Source organism: Gossypium hirsutum, chromosome D02, assembly GCF_007990345.1.
Source record: "Gossypium hirsutum isolate 1008001.06 chromosome D02, Gossypium_hirsutum_v2.1, whole genome shotgun sequence".
Taxonomy (NCBI): Eukaryota; Viridiplantae; Streptophyta; class Magnoliopsida; order Malvales; family Malvaceae; genus Gossypium; species Gossypium hirsutum.
The window spans coordinates 50,974,516-50,995,165 of NC_053438.1; the positions used below are offsets into that span (position 1 = coordinate 50,974,516).

Sequence of the window (20,650 nt, forward strand, 5' to 3'; positions counted from 1 at the left end):
CCAAAATGGAAGCATTGGGAAAAGGCACGAGGAGCGAGGTAATTATGGTGCTCGAATATGGTCTTGTTACCTGGGTTTGGGTCTTTGGTTCAGTATGCTAGAGAGGGGGTGAGAATTAAGGGTATATTATGTTGGAGCCAACGGTCAATGAAACGACATTAAAAATTGTAAAATAAACAAAAAAAAAAAACTTGGAACAATGGCGGTCACAAACCCATAAATTATAACAGAAAGCGGGAAAGGGTTATAATTCACATTGTGTATTATGCCTTGGTAATGCAACAAGTGAATGTAGAACTCGGAGGGGGTGCTCAATACCCAAACTCTCAAAACAAATGAAATTGTAGTCTTTCTAAATTTAAACACAAAATTTATCCAAATTGAAAAAATATGTAAATTTTGTTATTACATCAATTGAAATTATGCACAATTGATAAAAAATATTAACATTACAATTAATTATCTTTAAATGGTTATTTACTTTTGAAATTAATAGAGATTAAACTGTTCCTAATTTAGACTGATTAAAAAGTCTTTTTAACCATAATATAATATATATTATAAAATTAAAAAAAAAATTCAACCGAGCGAAACTCAAATCATATTTTAAATGGAATTAGTTTTTTTTTTAGGCCCATTTTGGGCATAATAGTTTTGCGCCCAACCCTTCCACCTTTGGGCGTACAAAGAAAAGCTAAGCTAGCCGATAATTACCTTGGAGTTGGACTCGGAGATCAAGCAAAGCATTTTCATAACCCAATTTTTTTTCTTCAAACACAAATCAAAGGGAGAAAAAAGAATGGCAGTGGAGGGTTCATCGAAGAAGATGATAGCAACACAAGCAGAGATGGTGGAGAACAAGGTCCCCATCCCGTACAGGGATCAATGTGCACATCTTCTCATCCCGCTCAACAAGTGCCGCCAAGCCGAGTTTTACTTACCTTGGAAATGCGAGATTGAACGCCACTCCTATGAAAAGTGCGAGTACGAGCTCGTCATGGAGAGGATGTTGCAGATGCAGAAGATCCGTGAAGAAGAGGCCAAGTTGAAACAGGCTGGGAAACAGGGCGCTTCTGTTCCTCTCATCCCCAAAACTGCTAATGCTTAAGCTGTCTCCAGGGTCAGTCAAATTTTCTTTTCTTTCTTTCTTTTTCTTTCAGTTTCTTTTATATATAATTTAATAACTGGATATTTATCTATTGATGTTTTCGTTCATAGTTTGTTGATGGGTTCATTGATCTTTGTATTGAGGGCTGTTTAAGTTCCAAAATTTTGGGGTTTTTAGCTATGTTAAATTTTTGTTTTTATCTTTCTTAGTTGGCATGATGGATTGGTTTAACTTTTTTAGGGCTTTGTTTTAATCAAGGTTGGCTGCTATATGTTCGATAGAATTTTCCTGTCTGCTCTTATTATTGAAATTGAAGCGTTTAACCCTTTCTTTCCCTTTGTTGGATATAAGATTGATTGATATGAGACTCTGGTACTCCATTGTCAATACTTCTGAGGTTTTTACTGGTTTCCTGTTTTCTATTAAGGGACTTATTTTCATTTAGTCTATTTATAGTAGGGTGTACTGATTTGGGGGTTTATTTTGTTTGGTTCCTATGACGTTTGAATGGAAAGAAATGGTAAACTGGAATATCTCCGTATCAGTCCGTTTCTGCTTTGGGGCCTTTTTGTCCATGGAATTTTGTTTGATTTAGCATTTCATTTTGAAGATTTTGAAATTGTTATTAAGTTGTTCTTGCCTAATGATTCGAAATATGGTGGGGGGATACTTGTAGTGAGATTGAGAACAACATGCATTCTGGATAACCCCCATAGATGGGTTTGAGTAAGACTTAACAATCAAGTGTTTCTTGGACCTTTGTTAATGAGATTGCTTATTATGCTTTGCGAGTAATTGGATATATTTGTGATACTTTTCAGTTACCTGTTCTCCCCGGGGCATGGGGGGCTTGCAAAAAAAGTTGGCTTCGGTGTTTAGTTTCTTTCATGTGAATAAATTAGTAGGTGTAGCCAATGGAAATATTTTGATTATGTTCAGTATAAGATGGTTTGATTACAATGTAAAGAAGAAGTAGGAGTTTAACAGCAAAGCACTGAGTTCATACATGCAGATGCATAAAAGTGGAATATCCCAGTTATTTACCAAACATGAATTTCTGATTTATCATTTTGTTTGATTGTTCTTGCTTGTTCCCATCAAGTACTGCTGGTATTATTCAAAATGTAAATGAGGTATCCTAGGAGGCCTGGGCTAGTGAATTTGATAATGCTGCTGTTTTAGATCCGAGATATAGTCTTATGTTTTGAGCTTGAAAGGAACATAATCAAGAGTAAAGAGCTTGTCTGTAGCTACCCATTTGATGATGCATTATGCTTTACTCTAATCTCTAAGTTGATGGAAATGTTTGGTCAACATTTAAGAGTACTTTATAAGTTTAGCGAATATATCAATTTCTTGACAATTATATTTATGGTAAATATTGAAGCAAACTTAATGGAAGGAATATCAACTAAGCCATTGGTGTAGTGGTAAAAGTCTTGTGTTGATTTCAAGTATTGGTTGACAACGGGTTCAGTGTTCAAACCCTAGACAGCCCCTTCCCCCTCCACTCCTAACAAATGGCCAAAAGAAAAACTTAATTGAAGGAACAAATATGATATTTTCAAATTCTGAAAGCACAAGAATGCCATACTCACAACAATGGCTAGATTAGAAGCTGAAATTAGGCACTAGCAAAACTTGTCAGCTTTTTCCTTTTCACTTGCCTTAGTATAGTATACTCTTAAGTCCCAAGTACAAACTTTACTGATGTTACTGCAAAGGTCTATTTCAGCAGCTTTTAGGTACATTTCCGGTCGTATAACCGTATTCACCACTCTTAATATGCATTAGACTGGTAGATATTCTCTTCCAAGTAAAAAAGTGAACTCTAGCATACAATATGTGTGCATGTGCAACAAAATGAATGATCCAAATTTAAGAATTATTGACTTTCCCTTGTCCAGAAGATTCTTTACATAAAGAAAAATAAAAAAAAGCTGAGGTGCAATGCAATTTTGTTATGTCCCGTCTCCATAACATTTAGGGTGCGTTTGGTTCGCTGTATTGGATTAGAGGTGTATTGGGATTAGAGGTGTATTGGATTAGAGGTGTAATAGCAAATCAACTGTTTGGTTGAATGTAATAGAATAGAGGCGTAATAGTAATCTTGTGTTTGGTTGAATGGAATAGAGGTGTAATAGCATAATGGAAAAAACTAAAATGACTAGAATACCCTTAGCATAAATTTGTTTTGGTAAATGATTATTGTTATTGTTATTTAAATTTTAATAAGATTATTATTATCAATAATAAATAATTTAATCATATTTAAGCATAATTTTTATTAAATATATTTTAATTAAAATATATAATTTAATAAAATTCTTAATAATTAGCAGAAATTTGTTTTGGTAAATTATTATTAACAATAAATAATTTAAAAGATAATTTAACATAATTATTATTAGATATAATTTAATAAAAATATATAATTTAATAAAATTCTTAATATTAAATATTCTTATATGAATTTAATAAAATTATAATATATGATACTATAAAATATAATTTAAAATAATTATTATTAAATATAATTTAATAGAAATATATAATTTAATAAAATTCTTAATATTTAAATATTCTTAAATGAATTTACTAAAATCATAATATATAATACTATAAATATAATTTAAAATAATTATTATTAAATATAATTTAACAAAAATATATAATTTAATAAAATTCTTAATATTAAATATTCTTAAATGAATTTACTAAAATCATAATATATAATACTATAAATATAATTTAAAATAATTATTATTAAAATATAATTTAGTAAAATATATAATTTAATCAAATCATTATATTCCAATATAAATATCTTAGTCAAAATATGACTAATTTTCCGAAGCATGGGAAGAGGATTTATCTAGTAATTTTAAAATTTATCTCAAAAATGCTTAAATTAATAAATTGCAAAAAGAAATTACTGTAAGTTAGAGCATATGAAATTACTTTTTGAAGCATATGAAATTACTGTAAGTTAGAGCATATGAAATTAAGCAAAGATCCATTAAAATATGTTTTGAAGTTTGATACAATAGAGAAGGCAAACAAATAACCCATTTTTATTAGCTGACCAATAAGTCCATTGGCAGATTTTACTCTATATTCTAGCCTAGTACTCATCCCCTTCATCTTCATCTCCTTCACCAGATTCCAAGCCCACTTCTTCATAATCTTTCTCAAGAGCAGCCAAGTCTTCTCTAGCTTCAGAAAACTCACCTTCCTCCATACCTTTACCGACATACCAATGCACAAATGTACGCTTTGCATACATCAGATCAAACTTATGATCAATCCTTGAGAACACTTTAGCAACACTAGTAGAATTTGAAATCATGCAAACTGCCCTTTGAACCTTGGCCAAATCCCCACCAGGTACCACAGTTGGAGGCTGGTAGTTGATGCTACACTTGAACCCTGTGGGACACCAATTAACAAACTGGATGGTCATTTTGGTCTTGATTGTTGCCAGTGCAGCATTCACATCTTTAGGCACCACATCTCCTCTGTACATCAAGCAACAAGCCATGTATTTCCCATGGCGTGGATCACATTTGGCCATCATTGAAGCTGGTTCAAATGCACTGCTTGTGATTTCTGCTACTGATAGTTGCTCATGGTAAGCCTTTTCCGCGGAAATCACTGAAGACAACATGAAATGGATTCTAGGGTATGGGACTAAATTGGTCTGAAACTCATTCACATCCACATTCAAAGCACCATCAAATCTCAAAGATGCAGTCAAGGAAGAAATAACCTGTAAACGATCCAAACATCATAAGTATATACATACAATGCAAACAATCAAATTAAAGCTATCATTTATTGTACCTGAGAGACCAGCCTATTGAGATTAGTGTAATTTCATCTGAAGTTAATTTCATCTGATGCCCTGGAGTTAATTTCATCTGAAGACCACAAGAAGCAAGTAAGAAAACGAAATTCTAAATTCCACAAAAGAAACCAACTACTGCAAAACTTGAGAGCATCAGGAATAACCATTCTCTTGTCTTGTCATATGGTGCAAGAATCCCCTCATAAGCCTTCAATTCACACTAGCGAAAGCTGCCACCCCATGCTTAGTCTTTGCAAGGAATCATCCTGCAATCAAAGAAAATATCAATTACCATAAGGACAGTCAAAATGAAGCCCAGTTATATACTCCATATATGCTGAAGCCAAACACATTGCCTTTGCACCATAAGATTCATAGACCTTGTCAGCTATTAGTTTTCTCTCAATCCAACAATAATAACCTGAAGTACACTCATTCTACTCTCTTTCAATTCGTCCCTACATTTTACCTATAACCAACTATAACAAACACACAGATCTCTAACAAGAAAAACCAATAGCAAACTCTCATTATTAAACATAAAGCCAAATTGATTAGGAAACTACTTTGGAGGAAGATTGGCAGTAAGTTGCTCAAGTCAAGACTGGGAAACAGATCTCTAGATTCAATTTTGTAACACATGCAAGTTTACCAAGTCTACCACTCATTTCACTACACAAAGACACCCTGAAAATATTGCATTCGATGGTTTAAAGTAGCTACCGTACCTTTCTGACCATTTCTTGAGGCTCAAATAGATATGCTTCGACCCAACTGTATCTGCCCGGAACATGATACCACCACTGCAACCAAAGCTATTGTTTTATAAGACATGGTGAAAATAAGAGATCATGTAACTAACTATAACATAGATAATGCAAGAAACCAAATTCATTTTCTTATAGAAAATAGTGACTGAATTTGGCAGGCAATCTATTAGCAAATACTGATTCTTAATAGTAGATCCTATAGTAGTTAACAAGGGAACCATTAAATTCTCCAAACTTTAGAGACTATTCTTGAGTTCAAGTTGCAGAGACAAAAATTGGTGGCGAAGTAGTTACCAGTAGGATGGGAAGCTCATTCCGAGTACAGATGCAACATCAAGGGCTGATGCTCGAGCAACGACACCCTCATCCAAAACACGACATGCCTCGTTAATCGTTGGAAACAATACCATCTCGGTAATTTTTTCATCTGTAACTGATATAGGCTATTGAATGAGACCCAACAAAAATAAATCAGAAAAACAACGAAAGATATAGAGTGTTTTTTTGTTCTTAAGGCATTGGCACACAGAATGCTTCCAGCAGAAAAAACATTGTTAATATACCTTTGAAATTCAAAGGTAGAAGACGTTTGTAGCTTCGCTCTAACCTCTGATTCTGGAAATGGGTGGATTCGTGAAGGACCGGAGGTGGATCGGTGGAGGTGGATTGGTGCCGGAGGTGAAGGTTGATTTTTGAATTGAGAAAAAAAGGGAGGAGGGCAGTCGGGCACGGGGTTAGGGATTTTGATTTGGGGAAGAGGGGAAACGGGAAATGGGGAAATGGGTGTTAAATACATGTTCAGAGAGGGAGCTGAAAAGAAGAAGACTGAGAGGGTAAAACAGGGAGGGTAAACTGAAGCAGCATCTAAACTGAGCAAAACGGAAGGATTAGAAATTGGTGGATTTCACCGATTAGGTGAGTAATGGTTTAGCCCCGTAATCGCAATACATTGAACCAAACAACGGATTAGAGGCGTAATAAGTGGGGCGCACCGATTAGGGGTGTATTGGCATAGCCAATACACCTAACCAAACATTATGTTAGTTGCTAATGATACATTCCACCGATATTGTTTTTCAATTTTAAGATTAATATCTTATTGGGCTTTAGTTTTTGTAATATTGCTCTTAGAGCTTTAATGATTTTCTTTTTCATTTTCCATGAGTTCTATTTATAATACCTTGTTTAAATACATGGCAGGAGGGTTTAGACTACTTTGGCGGATATTTTGATGTTTGTCACCTGTGTGGGGGGAGTTTGAAACTGTTTGTTGTGGACGAATGTAAGGACTGTTTAATTTGTGATCTGTCATCAGCTCATCAACTTTGTTTATGGAATAAAGTTGCTCATCAAAGTGGACATCTGTTTTCACTTAGCCAACTAGGTAAATATGCTTCAGTTTGGTGTTTATTTAATTGCAACAGATATACAATGGATATGCATTAACCGGCGGTATATGCGTCAAATGAGAAATAATATGCAATGACAATGTATAATAAATCTTTTGCTATTTGATCAATCGGGCATGTAGATCATGGTTTTAGCTCACAAGTTTATATAATTCAACCATATCACCAAGTAATTCATCAAAAAGAAAAAGAAAAAGAAAAACATTCCACCTGGTCAATTGGGGCATTGATACATGTATAATGTCTACAAGCCAGCCCATTTGGACGCTTGAAATTAAAGATAACCCAACGAATCTTTATCTAGAGGAAGTGATTAGAAACCTATCGACTGCAGTTGTTCGTTTAACAGATTCGAACTTGGTAGACATTGTTGAGGTGTTCTATGTGCTTGGTTGAGTTAAAGCAATCCGTTTCTATAAGCCAGTCTATTTAGACAAATCTTCAATGTTGTAAGATTCAGATTGCAGGATTCAAATATTCATTTTAAAGCTTTTGCTATTTGATCAATGGGGGCAAATATATCGTGAGCTTACAAATTTATAGTTGAACCATACCACCAAGTAATTCAAGAAAAAGAACAGAAAAAAAGCATTTCACCTAGTCGGTGGGGGCATTGATGCATGTATAATGTCTACATACCAGCCCATTTGAATGCTTGAGGTTGAAGATAACTCAACGATTTATCTAGAAGAAGTGACTAAAAATTTTGTAGATCGAAATTGGTCATTCAACAAATTCAAATTTATTAGACGTTGTTGAAGTGTTCTATATACTTGACTGAGTTAAAGCAACTCGTTTCTATAAACAACTCAAATTTATGGGGCATATGTCAGATATTATTAGGTATTCAAGTCATTTACTCATTAATCACCGGGAAATAACTTGAAGATTGGAGACTCTTAGAGAAACTTAGGTTTTGAGATATCGACTTCGTACTGTCGTAAGCCAGGCATGGCCAAGTTAAACAATATACAAAATAAATATATAATATAAAAATATATTAATATTTATATAAAATAAATTGTTAAATAGCTAAAATTGATATAAATATAAAGTGCTTTAGACATGATTGCAACATTAAAAATACAGAGGTGTATTGACGGGTCTAATGACCCGTTCGGATTTTTTTTTTTTAATATGTTAACTTCACCCGTTTTCCTTGCAAAAGTTACTTTACAGGTTTGTAAGCTGCTTAAAAGAAAATACTTATGTGTTACTTATAAATTGCAACTTCGTCTCAGTATGCAAAATTTAAATTTGATATCATTTGTTTGGAAATATGGCTGAGTAGCCTTGTATGGGAAATGACTAATAAAATTATTTTTAATAAGATTAACAATTGTACATAAATTTTGATGATTAATACAAATATTTATGACATATTTTAATTCCACGAAAAAAACTTAAAATTTTAAATGTTTTTTTTGAAGACTGATGTATTTTCAATTTGACATAATACATAATTTTTAATTAAATTAGATTTGATTTATAGAAAATCTAAGATTTAATCAAATTAATTTATACAATTGTTTTATCTGTACCTTAAACCTCATTGTCAGCACAGTTGAAAACCATAAGAACTTGGCAATGCATAACCTTACAACAACCTTTTAACATCATTCCCAAGAATCCACATAACTCAAAAGATATGTTGGACGGAACTCTTAACAACATCCATCAATTTATCATATCCAACAACACAAGGTTCATTCAAGTCGACTCCAACAATATCTTAAGCACATATATCACCCGATCACTACACTCAAGAGAGGGTAACTTTACCCCAAATCCAACCCTCGTTCCTCTATGAATACAGCTCACCAAAAGGGGGATTCAGCCCTCCACACCAATCATGGCGTAACTCGCTTCATAAGTTACCTGTAACAATAAAACAAGTCATTTTAAAGAACTAATATCTAATAAATTTAAGATTGGAATGAGTACTTATAATCTTTTCTTTCATTCGAATTTTCTAACTTTCAATCTATGGAAAGAGCATTCCTAAATCCAAAGCCAATTTTAATGGTTCGTGATTTTGCTTCACCATTATTATTCAAATTATAAATTCTAATAATATCTATTCTTTTTTATATAATACTTATAACTACCCATAACCCATCCCAACTCATGAATCTCAGATTTTGCTTTGGATAGAGCCGTACCATAAACAAAACACATTTTTGGGTAATCAGGTTTGGCCCAACCTTGTCTGGTCATGAACAAGTTTAGTCGCAACCCAACTAATTGATTGATAGTTAGAAGTGATGCTATAAGAATAATGCCATAAAAATCGATTGTTTATCCAAAAAAAGGAAAAACTTTCAATGTTACATTGCACAGAATACCAATTGGAAAAGCTACCTTGGATTAGCAAGTCATATAAATAAATATATCTCACAATTTACAAGTTCAGGTTCCGAAACTCTCACCAGAGGGTGAAGGACTTGTTGAAGACTAAAGCCCTAAGCTGTAATTGACATAGCAAATCTTAAATTTCCTTTTAAAAAAAAAAAAAATTCTAACGAGCAATTCAAGTTTTATGGCGGCATCTCAACATTGGTCTCCATGGAGTCAACCACCAGGCATGCACGTGTAAAACCATTTAGGAGATAAATGGACCATTGTTTGCTCACACTAACTTCTAAATTCAACCATGAAAGCACTTTCTTTTTATCAAAATTAAAGCAATTTTACTCCAATGGGGTGAAGGTACAGGATACAAAATTATTTCACCATGGACTCATATTACCGTTACTGCAAAGACGTTGAGTCTCATCATATAAAACATTGTTAAACACATACCTGCTTTAACTTGCCTTCTTCCCATTTTTATCGCAAACCAGTGGCTTAATGCAGAGTCTTGGCTTAGTACTAACCAGGTTTTGGGGTAAAACTGACACACCAACCAATAGCGATCCATTAGGCACTCCAGAAAGGGGAAGCAACTCAACAAGAATAGATAGCTGAAAGATTTGCCATTGCAGTTAGGCAGTGAAAAGGACAGAAAACATTATGACAAGCTGTATAGGATCTTGTACCTCAGGAGATTTCAGATCCACAACTGAATCTGAAACAATGCCTTTAACGGCAGCAGCCACGGCACCAAAGCATTTGTTGCGGTCCAATAATACAGACATATCAGAATTCTTTGATACATCTTTCGAAGTTTTCATTTGGCTCTCTTCAGTCCCTCTTCTGTTAAACCCAACTGCAAACTAAAGATAGCAATAATGATTTGAACTTGTACAACTTTGTATTTAAAAGAAAAATGCAGACATTTATGTTAGGAAGACAGATTTCATTTGACAATATAACTCAGATATGGAGTATAGAAAAATAAACCTAGGTGGCTGGATTTTGAGTTAGAAACCACACTTTTTAAGGATGCAGTGAGTTTATTCTTATGGTGTTCACATACGTGGAAAGATAAGTCATCTAAACAAATACAATAGTTAAAATGCATTCCATTTAACATTTTGTTTTCACCATTCCAAGATAACCTATCCCAATGTTCCATAAACCTCTCAGGCAACATACTTCAAGTATAAAAGCTAAAACCTAAAGCTCAAACCTTTAGAGGTTGTGCAAGTTTATTCCGCTTATCATTCACAAATTGAAAGACAAGTTTCGATACAACTGCTTGCAGTTCCTTCTCATTCAAAGTACAGGTAGCTTGGATGGGAAAGATGCGGTGACACCAACTGCACCAATGAAATGAAATTTCACCCAAAATTCAGTAAACATGATAGATTGCTGAAGAAAAAGGAAAAGCATATGAATGATAATGCAAGGATGGAAAAGAAATCAGCGATTGTCAGCCGTGAAGATATCACAAAATACAAATTTGGCAATCCTGGGAAGTGATAACCCACCAAGCTCATAGAAGAGGCAAGTGAAAACATGATCTGCAAATAATTTAACTTACTGCATTGGAGATATTGTGGAATCTTTTTTAACTTTTTGACTCGTACAATTATATGTGCAAAAAAAAGAAAAAAAAATTAAATGCACTTCAAATTTAAGACTAAGCTTTCTTATATTAACATTGGGGTGGTGCAAGGTATTAATCATCCATGTCTTCAGTTCTAACAGCAGCCTACGTACAACTTATTTCATGATTAATGTCAACTTGTTTCCTACACAATTTCCATCCATCTACTATTGCAAAGTGATAACATGTAATTTTAAGTACAAAGGAAATATGTTCTGATAAAAAGTTTAAATGGACTTTAGTAATACTATTCTCTTAAAGAACTTCTAGACCAGCTCATTGAGGGTTTAGGAGCCAATTATGTTTTGATCTACTTGAGATATTATCTCAAACAATATTTTCTGAAGAGATCTCATTGTGTCATTTGGAAGATGATTCAGACATAACCAGAGTTTCTGGAAACAGAAGCCAGGGTAAGAACTATAAACATGCCAAAAGGAGAAAACAAATAAACTTGAGGATATCTGCAACAAACTTACAGTGGTGACTTTAAACTCCCAGACTCCAGATCACAAAAGATCTTTGAAACAACATCTATTGTGTCTAACGAGTTCCCCCATGGGAAGGTAAGCAGAAGCAAACCACTCCTTGTTAGCTTGACTAGTGAAAGAACAAATTCTGGTGCTTGACTTTTATCCGTCTTTGCAGATACAAAGCAGTCATCTTTTGGAATTCCCCCTACCACAATGAGATATTCTCAATAAATTTAGAATCCAGGGCATAAGCAAAATTGAACTGAATGTCAAAGTTCCAGTCTCTTAGGCCTGAAAACTACCCACCGGCTGCATCAGTGATCTCTGAGCTGTCGACACTATTGCCAATATTCTGATCAATTTCTTCTCTATATATTTTTCTTCTCTTAATATCAGCATTTGCATCAGAGTTTCCTGAACATCTCAAGGTGTCATCATCACCATTGAAGGGGCCAACATACTGCAAAATATTAAAACAATTAACAAGCATTAGTATTGAAAACAGTACAACAACATGCCCAATACCAGAAACCTGTTTCCATAAACCTCAAAAGAAACAATTCAAAAGTGGCGCATGCTCTACAATGTCAAATGCACCAATTCAGTGTTTTAGCATCATCATCCAAAAGTGGTGCACACTCCAAGTAGTCAATGTAAAATAGAAAATCTCTTTTTTTTTTTTTTTCAATTATAATGTATTAACGGATACAACTTAATTTGAAGATTTTGCATTTTTTCGCAGTCAGTTAGAAAGAAAAACGAAAATGATATTGTGAAACAACAGTGGCAGTGTCAATCACACTATGAAAGGACTATACAGACTCTAGAGGTTACTTAAACATATGGAAGGATAAAGCAACGTTCATTATTTATGCAACCAACAATTAGCAATTATAGCTCCCAGAGAGAGAACTTCAACTGCTTCCTGTTACTTTCTAACATTGGATGCCAAAACTTTTGCATTTCTTTTTTCGGTTCTCGAATCCCACTCGAAATCTCAGGACATGGTTCAATGAAATCAACAATTAGCTATGCCTATAATAGGAAGACTAAATCAAAAAATTGAGATGAAAAAGACAAGACCTTAGAAAAGATAGCCATAGCTTCTTTCGTCGCGCTCTTCTCCCTCTCTGATAACAAGATAAAAGAAAATGTCAAAACCCCATTTCCAAACTGAAAAAAAGAAGCAGCCATCAGACAAAAAACAGAACAGAAAATTGAAGAAAATCAGGGAAAGGGACCGCAGAAGTACTGATAGTGCAAGTGATAAGAAAACCAGAGTGAGAACGTTGAAGCAAAGAAGAAGGAGCCTCGTAATCGAAGCGAGGAATGCTTATAACTTTGGCGTGTTGCTCCCATGGAGTCATTGAGCTTTCGCTCTCTTCTTCATCCTTCTTTGAAACCAAGTTCAGTTCTCTTCTTTCTTCTTCTTCGTCACTCATTTTCTATTGCACCTCCTACCCAAAAAGTCCCTCTTAAAACCCTATCGTCTCTCACTTTTGTACTTATTTCAGGGACAATATTTGATAGTTGTTTACGGAGGTTTTTTTTTCTTTCCCTTTTATGAAACCAAAGTCTCGTATCGTTGTAAGAGAGTATCGATTGCTTAGGGTTTTGTTTGTTAGTTATTTTTATTTGTATTCGACGTATCCTCAAATAATTTGTATTTAAAAAAAGGTTTAATGCTCAATTTGGCCGTGGAATTATGTTTATTCTCACTTTGCTACCTAATTTTTTTTATTTTAAATTGGTACTTAAACTATCATTCCGCTACTTGGTTTAATCCATTTTTTCCAACAATGTTAAAAAATTGGATTACCACATTGTGCCAATAAGAATATGTCTTGTGGCAACTTTTAACTAATCATAATGTGTCACGAAATAATTAAATTTATTTAAAATAAAAATATTAACTTACTATTGATCGACTTTAATTGTTCACGTGACACTATTAAAATACGCCATATCACCTTTTTTAAATATTATATATAATATATTGTTTTAAAATATAAAAAAATCATACATAATATATAAAATAAATAAAAAAGCTTTAAAAATTCTAAAATATACAAATATAAATTTTAAAAATCAAAATATTATATAAAAATGAAAATTTTTATAATATTATATAAAAATGTATTTAACTTTTAAAAAATTGCAAAAGAAAACTTAAATTTTCAAAAAATATATATTCTAAAAAATTTGTCATAAATTTTATTTTTTCAAAAAAACTCTAAATTTTAAATTTTCAAATATATATATATATCTAAATTTCCAAAATAGATAAATTTCATCAAATATATATAGTTTTAAATGTTTAGAAATATATATATTAATTTTAGAATTTAAATTTAAAAAAAATAAATTTATGACAAAATTTCAATTTTTATATAATATTTTGATTTTTTAAAATTTATATTTATATATTTTAGAATTTTATTTTATTTTTAAACTTTGTTTTAATTTTTTTTGAATTATTTATATTATATATGATCTTTTACATTTTTAACAATATATTATATAATATTTAGAAAAAAAGGAAGGGTGACATGACACATTCTATTAGCACCATGTTGACAGTTAAAGTCGGTCAACGATAGTAAATGAATGGTTAATGTTTTATTTTAAATAAGCATAAGTGTCACATGTCATATTATTTAATTGGTTTAAAGGTGCCATGTGACATATTTTTATTAGTGTCATGTGGCAACAAGATTTTTTAACACCATTAGAAAATAATTGGTTGAATTGGGTAATGGAATAACAATTTAAGTATCAATCTGTGACAAAAAAAAAGTTTAAGTGCCAAAGTAGGAAAATAGACATAGTTAGGAGGCCAAACTGAGCATTAAGCTAAAAAAACATATATATAGTTAAAGTTAAAAAATAAAGGGTTATCATCACCCAATTTTCATAAGTTTTCATTTTGGGCACTAAAATAAAGTTTGCAATGTTGTTATATACTTTAATCATTTTAGTCACTCACTGTTAATTTGTTATTACATACACTCATTTTAGTCATCCAATTTTAATAAGTTTTTATTTGATTACTCATTTTATCTTTTTAACTTTTTTTAAAAACAAAAAAATTAACTCTAAAGAATAATTTGAGAGATCAAAATGAAAAAATTACTAAAATTAGTTGACTAAGACGTGACAAATTAATGGCAGATGAGTAAAATGATAAAAATATGTAAATACAGTGCCCCATATTACAAATTCTTTTTCAATGTCCAAAACACATGGGTTGCATTAAATATAAAAACTTAAAAACACACGGGTTACAAAGTTGGATGTAGTTTAACAAAATATAAAAACTTACAAAAAAAAAAAGGTAAGATCTATTTTCGCAAAGCAAACATATGGGTTGCATTAAAATAATTATGTTTAAGTTGGAGATTAAAACCACAATGTCATTTTATAAGAAATTTACGATATGTTTGATTCATTGGAATAGAATAAGACTATAATAAAATAGAGTTGTAATCAGTAATTCAACTGTTTGGTTGAATAAAATAAAATAAAATTGTAATAATATTCTTGTGTTTGATTGAATAGAATAAATGTTGTAATAGCATGAGGAAAAAGTTGAAATCATCAGAATAACCTAAGAAATAATTTAATAAAAAATAATAAATAATTTAATCATAATTTAATATAATTATTATTTAATATAATAATTTTTTAATAAAAATAAAAAAATTAATAAATTTCTTAATATAATTATTTTTTATTAAATTATATTAAAAAATTTTATTTTAAATTATACTTTGAAATAAAATTTTTTATATTAAACTATGCTAAAATATCTCAAATATTTTGTTTTTATATTTTATGAGTACAAGCTTTAAAGGAGTAATTTGGAAATTAAATTTGTTTTTGTTATTCAAGATTGCATGAAATAGTCATTCTTTGGTCATACCATTAGGGGTGAGCAAAACTTGATTCAACTCAAAAAATAAAAAAAATCGAATTTTTTTTGAATTTCGAGTTAAATGAATCGAGATATTTGAATTAATTAAGTTATTCGAGTCAACTCGATTTTTTTTTTTTGAATTTCGAATTCGAATCGAGTTTGGTTTTCGAATTCGAATAACTCGAATAATTCAAATAAACTGAATATTAAACTATAATAATTTACATTATTACCCAAAACTCCTAAATCTCTTCACTTTCCTCTCAAAACTTTTACTCTCTCCTATTTTTTTCACATAACTTTTGCTCCCTCCCCTCCCACCCCCTTCTACCCCAAACCCATTGCCCCCCATTTTTTTTTCTTTTTTTTTTTGAATATTTCTCTCCCAAAATTTTACTCCTCCCATGTATCCCCCAATTTTACTCCCTCAACCTCCAAAACTTTTTATTTTCCCTCTAAATTTTTACTTCTCACCATTTACCAATTTCACATTTTATCTTTAAAATAATTTTTATTAAAAAAATCACATTTTTACATTTAATATGTTTTTTAATTTCAAAATACATAGTGACAATGATAAGAAATAATTGAAACAACTAAGCAAGTAAAGAAGCTAACTCATATATAAAAGATTAATAAATAAATTATAAGGGGATTAAAGTTAATAACAAATTTGATTACAGTGGGTGACAATGATTATAGGGACCTAAAATATTTTTTTTAATTTAACTCGAACAAATATATTCGATTCAGCTCGGTTCGAATTCCATCTCACTCAACTCGATTTGAGAAAATTTTAAATCGAGTTAGGATGATAAAATATGATTTGTCAACTCGAATTTTTTTTATTCGATTTGATCGAACGCTCACCCCTACAAACCATACTAAAGATTAGCTACTATGGGAGGACAAAGAGTCAGGATGATTAGTGCAATTCTATTCCCTTCAACCAAACATGGTATTTATGATTGAAGTTTCATCCTATTACTGTAGTAATCGACTCATTCGATTTTAATGGAATCCTTCATTTTGATGCACATATTTCGTAGTTGTTTTCTCTAAGATTGAGTTTGTCCCTTTTGACACGGCTGGATTGTGGGGTATTTCCACAACCACTTGAAAGCATAAATAAATGTCAAGCATGTTTTTGTCTTTACCTATCTGGGGCCTAATTAAAAATGGGTTTCCTTTACTTGCAATGAACTTTCCATGTTATCCTCCTCATAGATTATTTTAATCTTTAAACTAGACTTGTTAACATAGCCAGCTAATCTAATTTGAAAATGAAATTGATGTCAACCCTTTGTATTTATGGCTAAACTGCTTACCAGATCAACAAAAGCTTTGCATTTTAACCATTGCTGCTGTTAGTGTTTTACGAGAAGAGAAGAATGGCAGAAGCAGGTTTGTTCAACATAGCTGATGGGATCCTGGGAAAGATAGGCAACCTTGCCCTCCAGGAAATCGGATTGGTATGGGGTGTCAAAGAACAGCTTGAGAAACTGAAAAACACAGTTTCCACCATTAAAGCTGTACTTTTGGATGCAGAGCATCAGCATGCCAAGAGCCATGAGGTTAGGGATTGGCTTGGAAAGCTTAAAGATGCAGTTTATGATACAGATGACCTGTTGGATAATTTTTCAACTCATGTTCTGAAACGTCAACAGGGGAAAAGGGGAAAACAGGTAAGCTTTCTATTCTCAAAAGTTAGTCAAGTAACTTACAATCTTAAGATAAGTCATCAAATCGAGGCCATTAGGGAGAAATTAGATGCAATAGCTGCTGATAAAATTAAATACCACTTTACGGACCGATCCCCTATAAGCATACCACTTGTAAAGGTTGAGAGGAGGCAGACACATTCGTTTGTCCGAAAGGAAGATGTAGTTGGGAGACAAGGTGACAAAGATGCCATCATGAAAAGGTTGTTAGAGAGTAATGGCGTTGACAATGTTTCAGTGATACCAATAGTTGGGATAGGGGGACAAGGCAAGACCACTCTAGCTCAACTAGCGTACAATGATGAGAGAACAGTGAAGCATTTTGAGTTGAGGATGTGGGTGTGTGTTTCCAATGTTTTTGATGTGAAAATGATAGTTGAGAAGATTTTGGAGTCTGCTACTAGTTCCAAGTATGAAAGTCTCGAGATGGATTCCTTGCAAACTCACCTTCGTAAAAGGATCGATGGCCGGAAATACTTACTTGTGTTAGACGATATGTGGAATGATAGTCGGGAGAGGTGGCTGAATTTGGCAGATTTGTTGATGAATAGTGCAAGGGGTAGTAAGATAATTGTCACTACACGTGCTCAACTGGTTGCTTCCATTACAGGCACAAGCCAGCCTTACCTGTTGGAAGGCCTTCCAGAAGACATGTCTTGGTCCTTGTTCGAAAAAGTGGCATTTAAAGAAAGCAAAGAGCCAAATGATTCAAGATTAGTAGCAATTGGGAAGGACATTGTCAAAAAATGTGCCGGTAATCCCCTCGTGATAAGGACCATAGGTGGCGTTCTATATACCAAAGATACCGAAACTGAGTGGCTCTCTTTAAAAGAGAGGCAATTGTCAATGCTAACTCGAAACGAAGATGATGTATTATCCGTACTAAAGTTAAGCTATGAACAACTGCCATCCTATTTAAAATAGTGCTTTGCTTACTGTTCATTGTTTCCTAAGGACTATGAGATAAACAAGCAAATGCTGATTTCACTTTGGATTGCAGAAGGGTTTATACAACCTTTGCAGGGAATTCAATGCCTCGAGGAATTGGGGGACCAGTATTTCATGGATCTCCTCAGGCGGTCTTTTTTTCAAGATGTGGAATATGATGAATGGGGCAATGTAATAAGTTGCAAACTGCATGACCTCATGCATGACCTTGCTCAATTAATTGCAGGGCTGCTCCATGGTAGATCTGGATTGTGAAAACATATCTGAAAGAACTCATCATGTGTCGTTGAGTGCCGAATTAGATTCATCCTGGAAAATTCCAACCACTTTGCTCAACGCAAACAAAATACGGACATTTCTTCTTCCGATGCAACCTATTCATCGTGTAGTTTTGGACAAGGTTGATCATGAAGCAATCATTTCAAGTTTTAGGCTTATGCGTGTATTGGATCTACACAATACCGGGCTTCACATCCTGCCGAGGATAATCGGTAAGTTGAAACATTTGAGGTATCTTGATCTCTCCAAGAATGAAGTCATCAGAAAACTCCCAAGTTCCATTACTGAGTTGCTTAATTTGCAGACACTAAAAATCTATTCTTGTAAGAGATTAGAACAGCTTCCGAGAAAATTAAGTAACATGATTAGTCTTAAGCATCTTGAGACTGGTCAATGTATTGGTTTGACACATATGCCATCTGGGATTGGGCAGCTAACTTCGCTTCAAACATTAACACGATTTGTAGTAGGCATGAGTTCCTTCGAAATGGCCAGTGGAGGTCTAAGGGAACTGAAAGACCTAAATGAGCTGAGGGGAGAACTAATGATAGCAAAACTAGAAAATTTGAGAAATGTTGCAGCAGAATGCGAGGAAGCAAACTTGAAGGAGAAACAACACCTTAAGGTGTTGACTTTAGATTGGAGCCGAGAAGTTAATAATCATGTTAGTTTTGAAGAAGATGAAGCATTGTTGGAAGGCTTGCAGCCACATTCAAATCTTCAAGAGTTTCACATTTATGGATATAGAGCTGAAAGGTTCCCAAAGTGGATGAGCTTTGACATGGCTTTGCTACTCCCAAACTTACTTGAAATCACCATATGGAATTGTATTAAATGCATACATCTCCCGTTGTTCAGTCAGCTTCCCAAGCTTAAGGTGCTCAGGCTTGAAGTGATAACTGCTGTCGAATACATTGAAGATAGCAGTGCCGAGTCTTCTTCATCTTTATCATTCAAGGGAAATCCAATGAATAGAGGAAGAGAAGGTAAAGAATTCTTCCCTTGCCTAGAAGAATTAGTGTTTTTTGATTTGCGAAATCTGAAGGGATGGTGGAGGGAAGCCCCTCCTGTTACCAATGATAATCATGGCGCAGCAGCATCACCACAAAGGCCATTGCAGAAGAAGGAATCAGTGCTTTCATTCCCTTGTCTTTCGAAATTAAAAATTGGGATTTGCACCAACCTGACACATATGCCATTGCATCCATTTCTAGAAGAATTGGAGCTAAAGAATACGCCTGCAAGGCTTTTGCAACAGTCAGCAATGGTAGCAGCAGGAGCAAATTTGGTGTATCCATTGTATCTTTCCAAGCTAAAGGTTATGCATATTGATGGTATCATAGATTTGGTGTCATTTCCAGAGAAGGGGATTCATCATCTTACATCTCTTCAACATCTATCAATAGAAAATTGTCCTGACCTAGTATGCCTAACTGAGGAAGGCCTGAAGAGTTTAACTTCACTCCGATTTTTTAATATTCGATGTTGTGAAATGCTCAAGTCACTTTTCAAAGGGTTTAAACATCTAACAGCCCTTGAAGAGCTTGAAATCAAAGAATGCAGAGAGCTGGATCTGTCAAAAGATTTGGAAGAGAATGTCATGGAACTGCAATGCCTCCGCACCTTGAGAATCGGGGATATGCCGAAACTAAGTTCTCTGCCTGATGGCCTTCAACATGTCACCACACTGAAAGATTTGCAGATTTCGAGCTGTTCGAATCTGAAGACGTTACCGGAATGGATTGGAAATCTGACTTCACTTCAAAGATTTGAAGTCTTGGACTGTCCTCAGTTAGCATCTTTCCCACAAACACTGTACTCTCTCAAAGCATTAGAGTACCTTGAAATTACAAGCTGTTCAAAGTTATTCGACACAGGCCAAATCAAGAAATGCAAAAATTGGTCAATGATTGCTCACATCACCGAGATTGTCATCGATGGAGAGAAAATGTGACCCAACTGATATTATGTATGTATTTTCAAGTATATATGGCAAAAGTAGTTTCAAAGACTTTATGTTATCTGAATTTGTAATGTTTTGTAGGTGTTGAAAAGCTAGCTCAGATTAGAGCCATCTTTTTTTCTTTTTTTAATATATAAGAGTAACGATCAAGAAACACTTTCTTTAAGGATCTAAATAGAATAATGATACAAATGAAACGAATATATAAACAATAGAAATTGTCAG

The 20,650-nt window shown here is 33.2% G+C and overlaps 3 protein-coding genes and 1 pseudogene across 7 annotated transcripts; 2 read left to right on the top strand and 2 right to left on the bottom strand.

Moving 5' to 3' along the window:
- The first annotated feature begins 640 nt into the window (after nucleotides 1–640).
- LOC107909942 (NADH dehydrogenase [ubiquinone] 1 beta subcomplex subunit 7) lies at nucleotides 641–7,084 on the top strand. Of its 2 annotated transcripts, none has more exons than XM_016837652.2 (2): nucleotides 641–1,120; nucleotides 6,926–7,084. In XM_016837652.2, exon 1 carries the CDS (start codon nucleotides 800–802, stop codon nucleotides 1,106–1,108), a length of 309 nt encoding a protein of 102 aa, XP_016693141.1. In that variant the 5' UTR covers nucleotides 641–799; the 3' UTR covers nucleotides 1,109–1,120; nucleotides 6,926–7,084. The 2 variants fall into 2 exon arrangements, with proteins under 2 accessions (XP_016693141.1, XP_040945308.1); XM_041089374.1 differs by lacking the exon at nucleotides 6,926–7,084 and adding an exon at nucleotides 1,930–2,156.
- LOC107909943 (tubulin alpha chain-like) lies at nucleotides 4,167–6,707 on the bottom strand. Of its 4 annotated transcripts, none has more exons than XM_041089372.1 (6): nucleotides 6,333–6,707; nucleotides 6,020–6,158; nucleotides 5,684–5,758; nucleotides 5,120–5,221; nucleotides 4,952–5,028; nucleotides 4,167–4,877 (listed from the first exon to the last, which is right to left on the bottom strand). In XM_041089372.1, exon 6 carries the CDS (start codon nucleotides 4,773–4,775, stop codon nucleotides 4,233–4,235), a length of 543 nt encoding a protein of 180 aa, XP_040945306.1. In that variant the 5' UTR covers nucleotides 4,776–4,877; nucleotides 4,952–5,028; nucleotides 5,120–5,221; nucleotides 5,684–5,758; nucleotides 6,020–6,158; nucleotides 6,333–6,707; the 3' UTR covers nucleotides 4,167–4,232. The 4 variants fall into 4 exon arrangements, with proteins under 4 accessions (XP_040945306.1, XP_040945304.1, XP_040945305.1 ...); XM_041089370.1 differs by having other exon boundaries at nucleotides 6,289–6,707; XM_041089371.1 differs by having other exon boundaries at nucleotides 6,020–6,168; nucleotides 6,289–6,707.
- A 1,614-nt stretch (nucleotides 7,085–8,698) lies between the features above and the next one.
- LOC107909941 (uncharacterized) lies at nucleotides 8,699–13,234 on the bottom strand. The gene is made up of 8 exons (XM_016837651.2): nucleotides 12,851–13,234; nucleotides 12,682–12,728; nucleotides 11,905–12,058; nucleotides 11,605–11,803; nucleotides 10,706–10,835; nucleotides 10,173–10,349; nucleotides 9,937–10,097; nucleotides 8,699–9,012 (listed from the first exon to the last, which is right to left on the bottom strand). The coding sequence occupies exons 1-7, from the start codon at nucleotides 13,038–13,040 to the stop codon at nucleotides 9,942–9,944; spliced, it is 1,053 nt and encodes a 350-aa protein (XP_016693140.1). The 5' UTR covers nucleotides 13,041–13,234; the 3' UTR covers nucleotides 8,699–9,012; nucleotides 9,937–9,941.
- Nucleotides 13,235–16,404: 3,170 nt separating this feature from the next.
- LOC107909939 (putative disease resistance protein RGA4) lies at nucleotides 16,405–20,483 on the top strand (annotated as a pseudogene).
- The last annotated feature ends 167 nt before the right edge of the window (nucleotides 20,484–20,650 follow it).

Coding starts and splice junctions, on each gene's coding strand:
- LOC107909941 (XM_016837651.2), bottom strand. CDS start 13,040: ATGAGTGACGAAGAAGAAGAAAGAAGAGAACTGAACTTGGTTTCAAAG. Junction 12,729..12,850: donor TCTTATCACTTGCACTATCA/GTACTTCTGCGG, acceptor TCTTGTTATCAG/AGAGGGAGAAGAGCGCGACG. Junction 11,804..11,904: donor AGAGATCACTGATGCAGCCG/GTGGGTAGTTTT, acceptor TCATTGTGGTAG/GGGGAATTCCAAAAGATGAC.
- LOC107909943 (XM_041089372.1), bottom strand. CDS start 4,775: ATGTTGTCTTCAGTGATTTCCGCGGAAAAGGCTTACCATGAGCAACTA.
- LOC107909942 (XM_016837652.2), top strand. CDS start 800: ATGGCAGTGGAGGGTTCATCGAAGAAGATGATAGCAACACAAGCAGAG.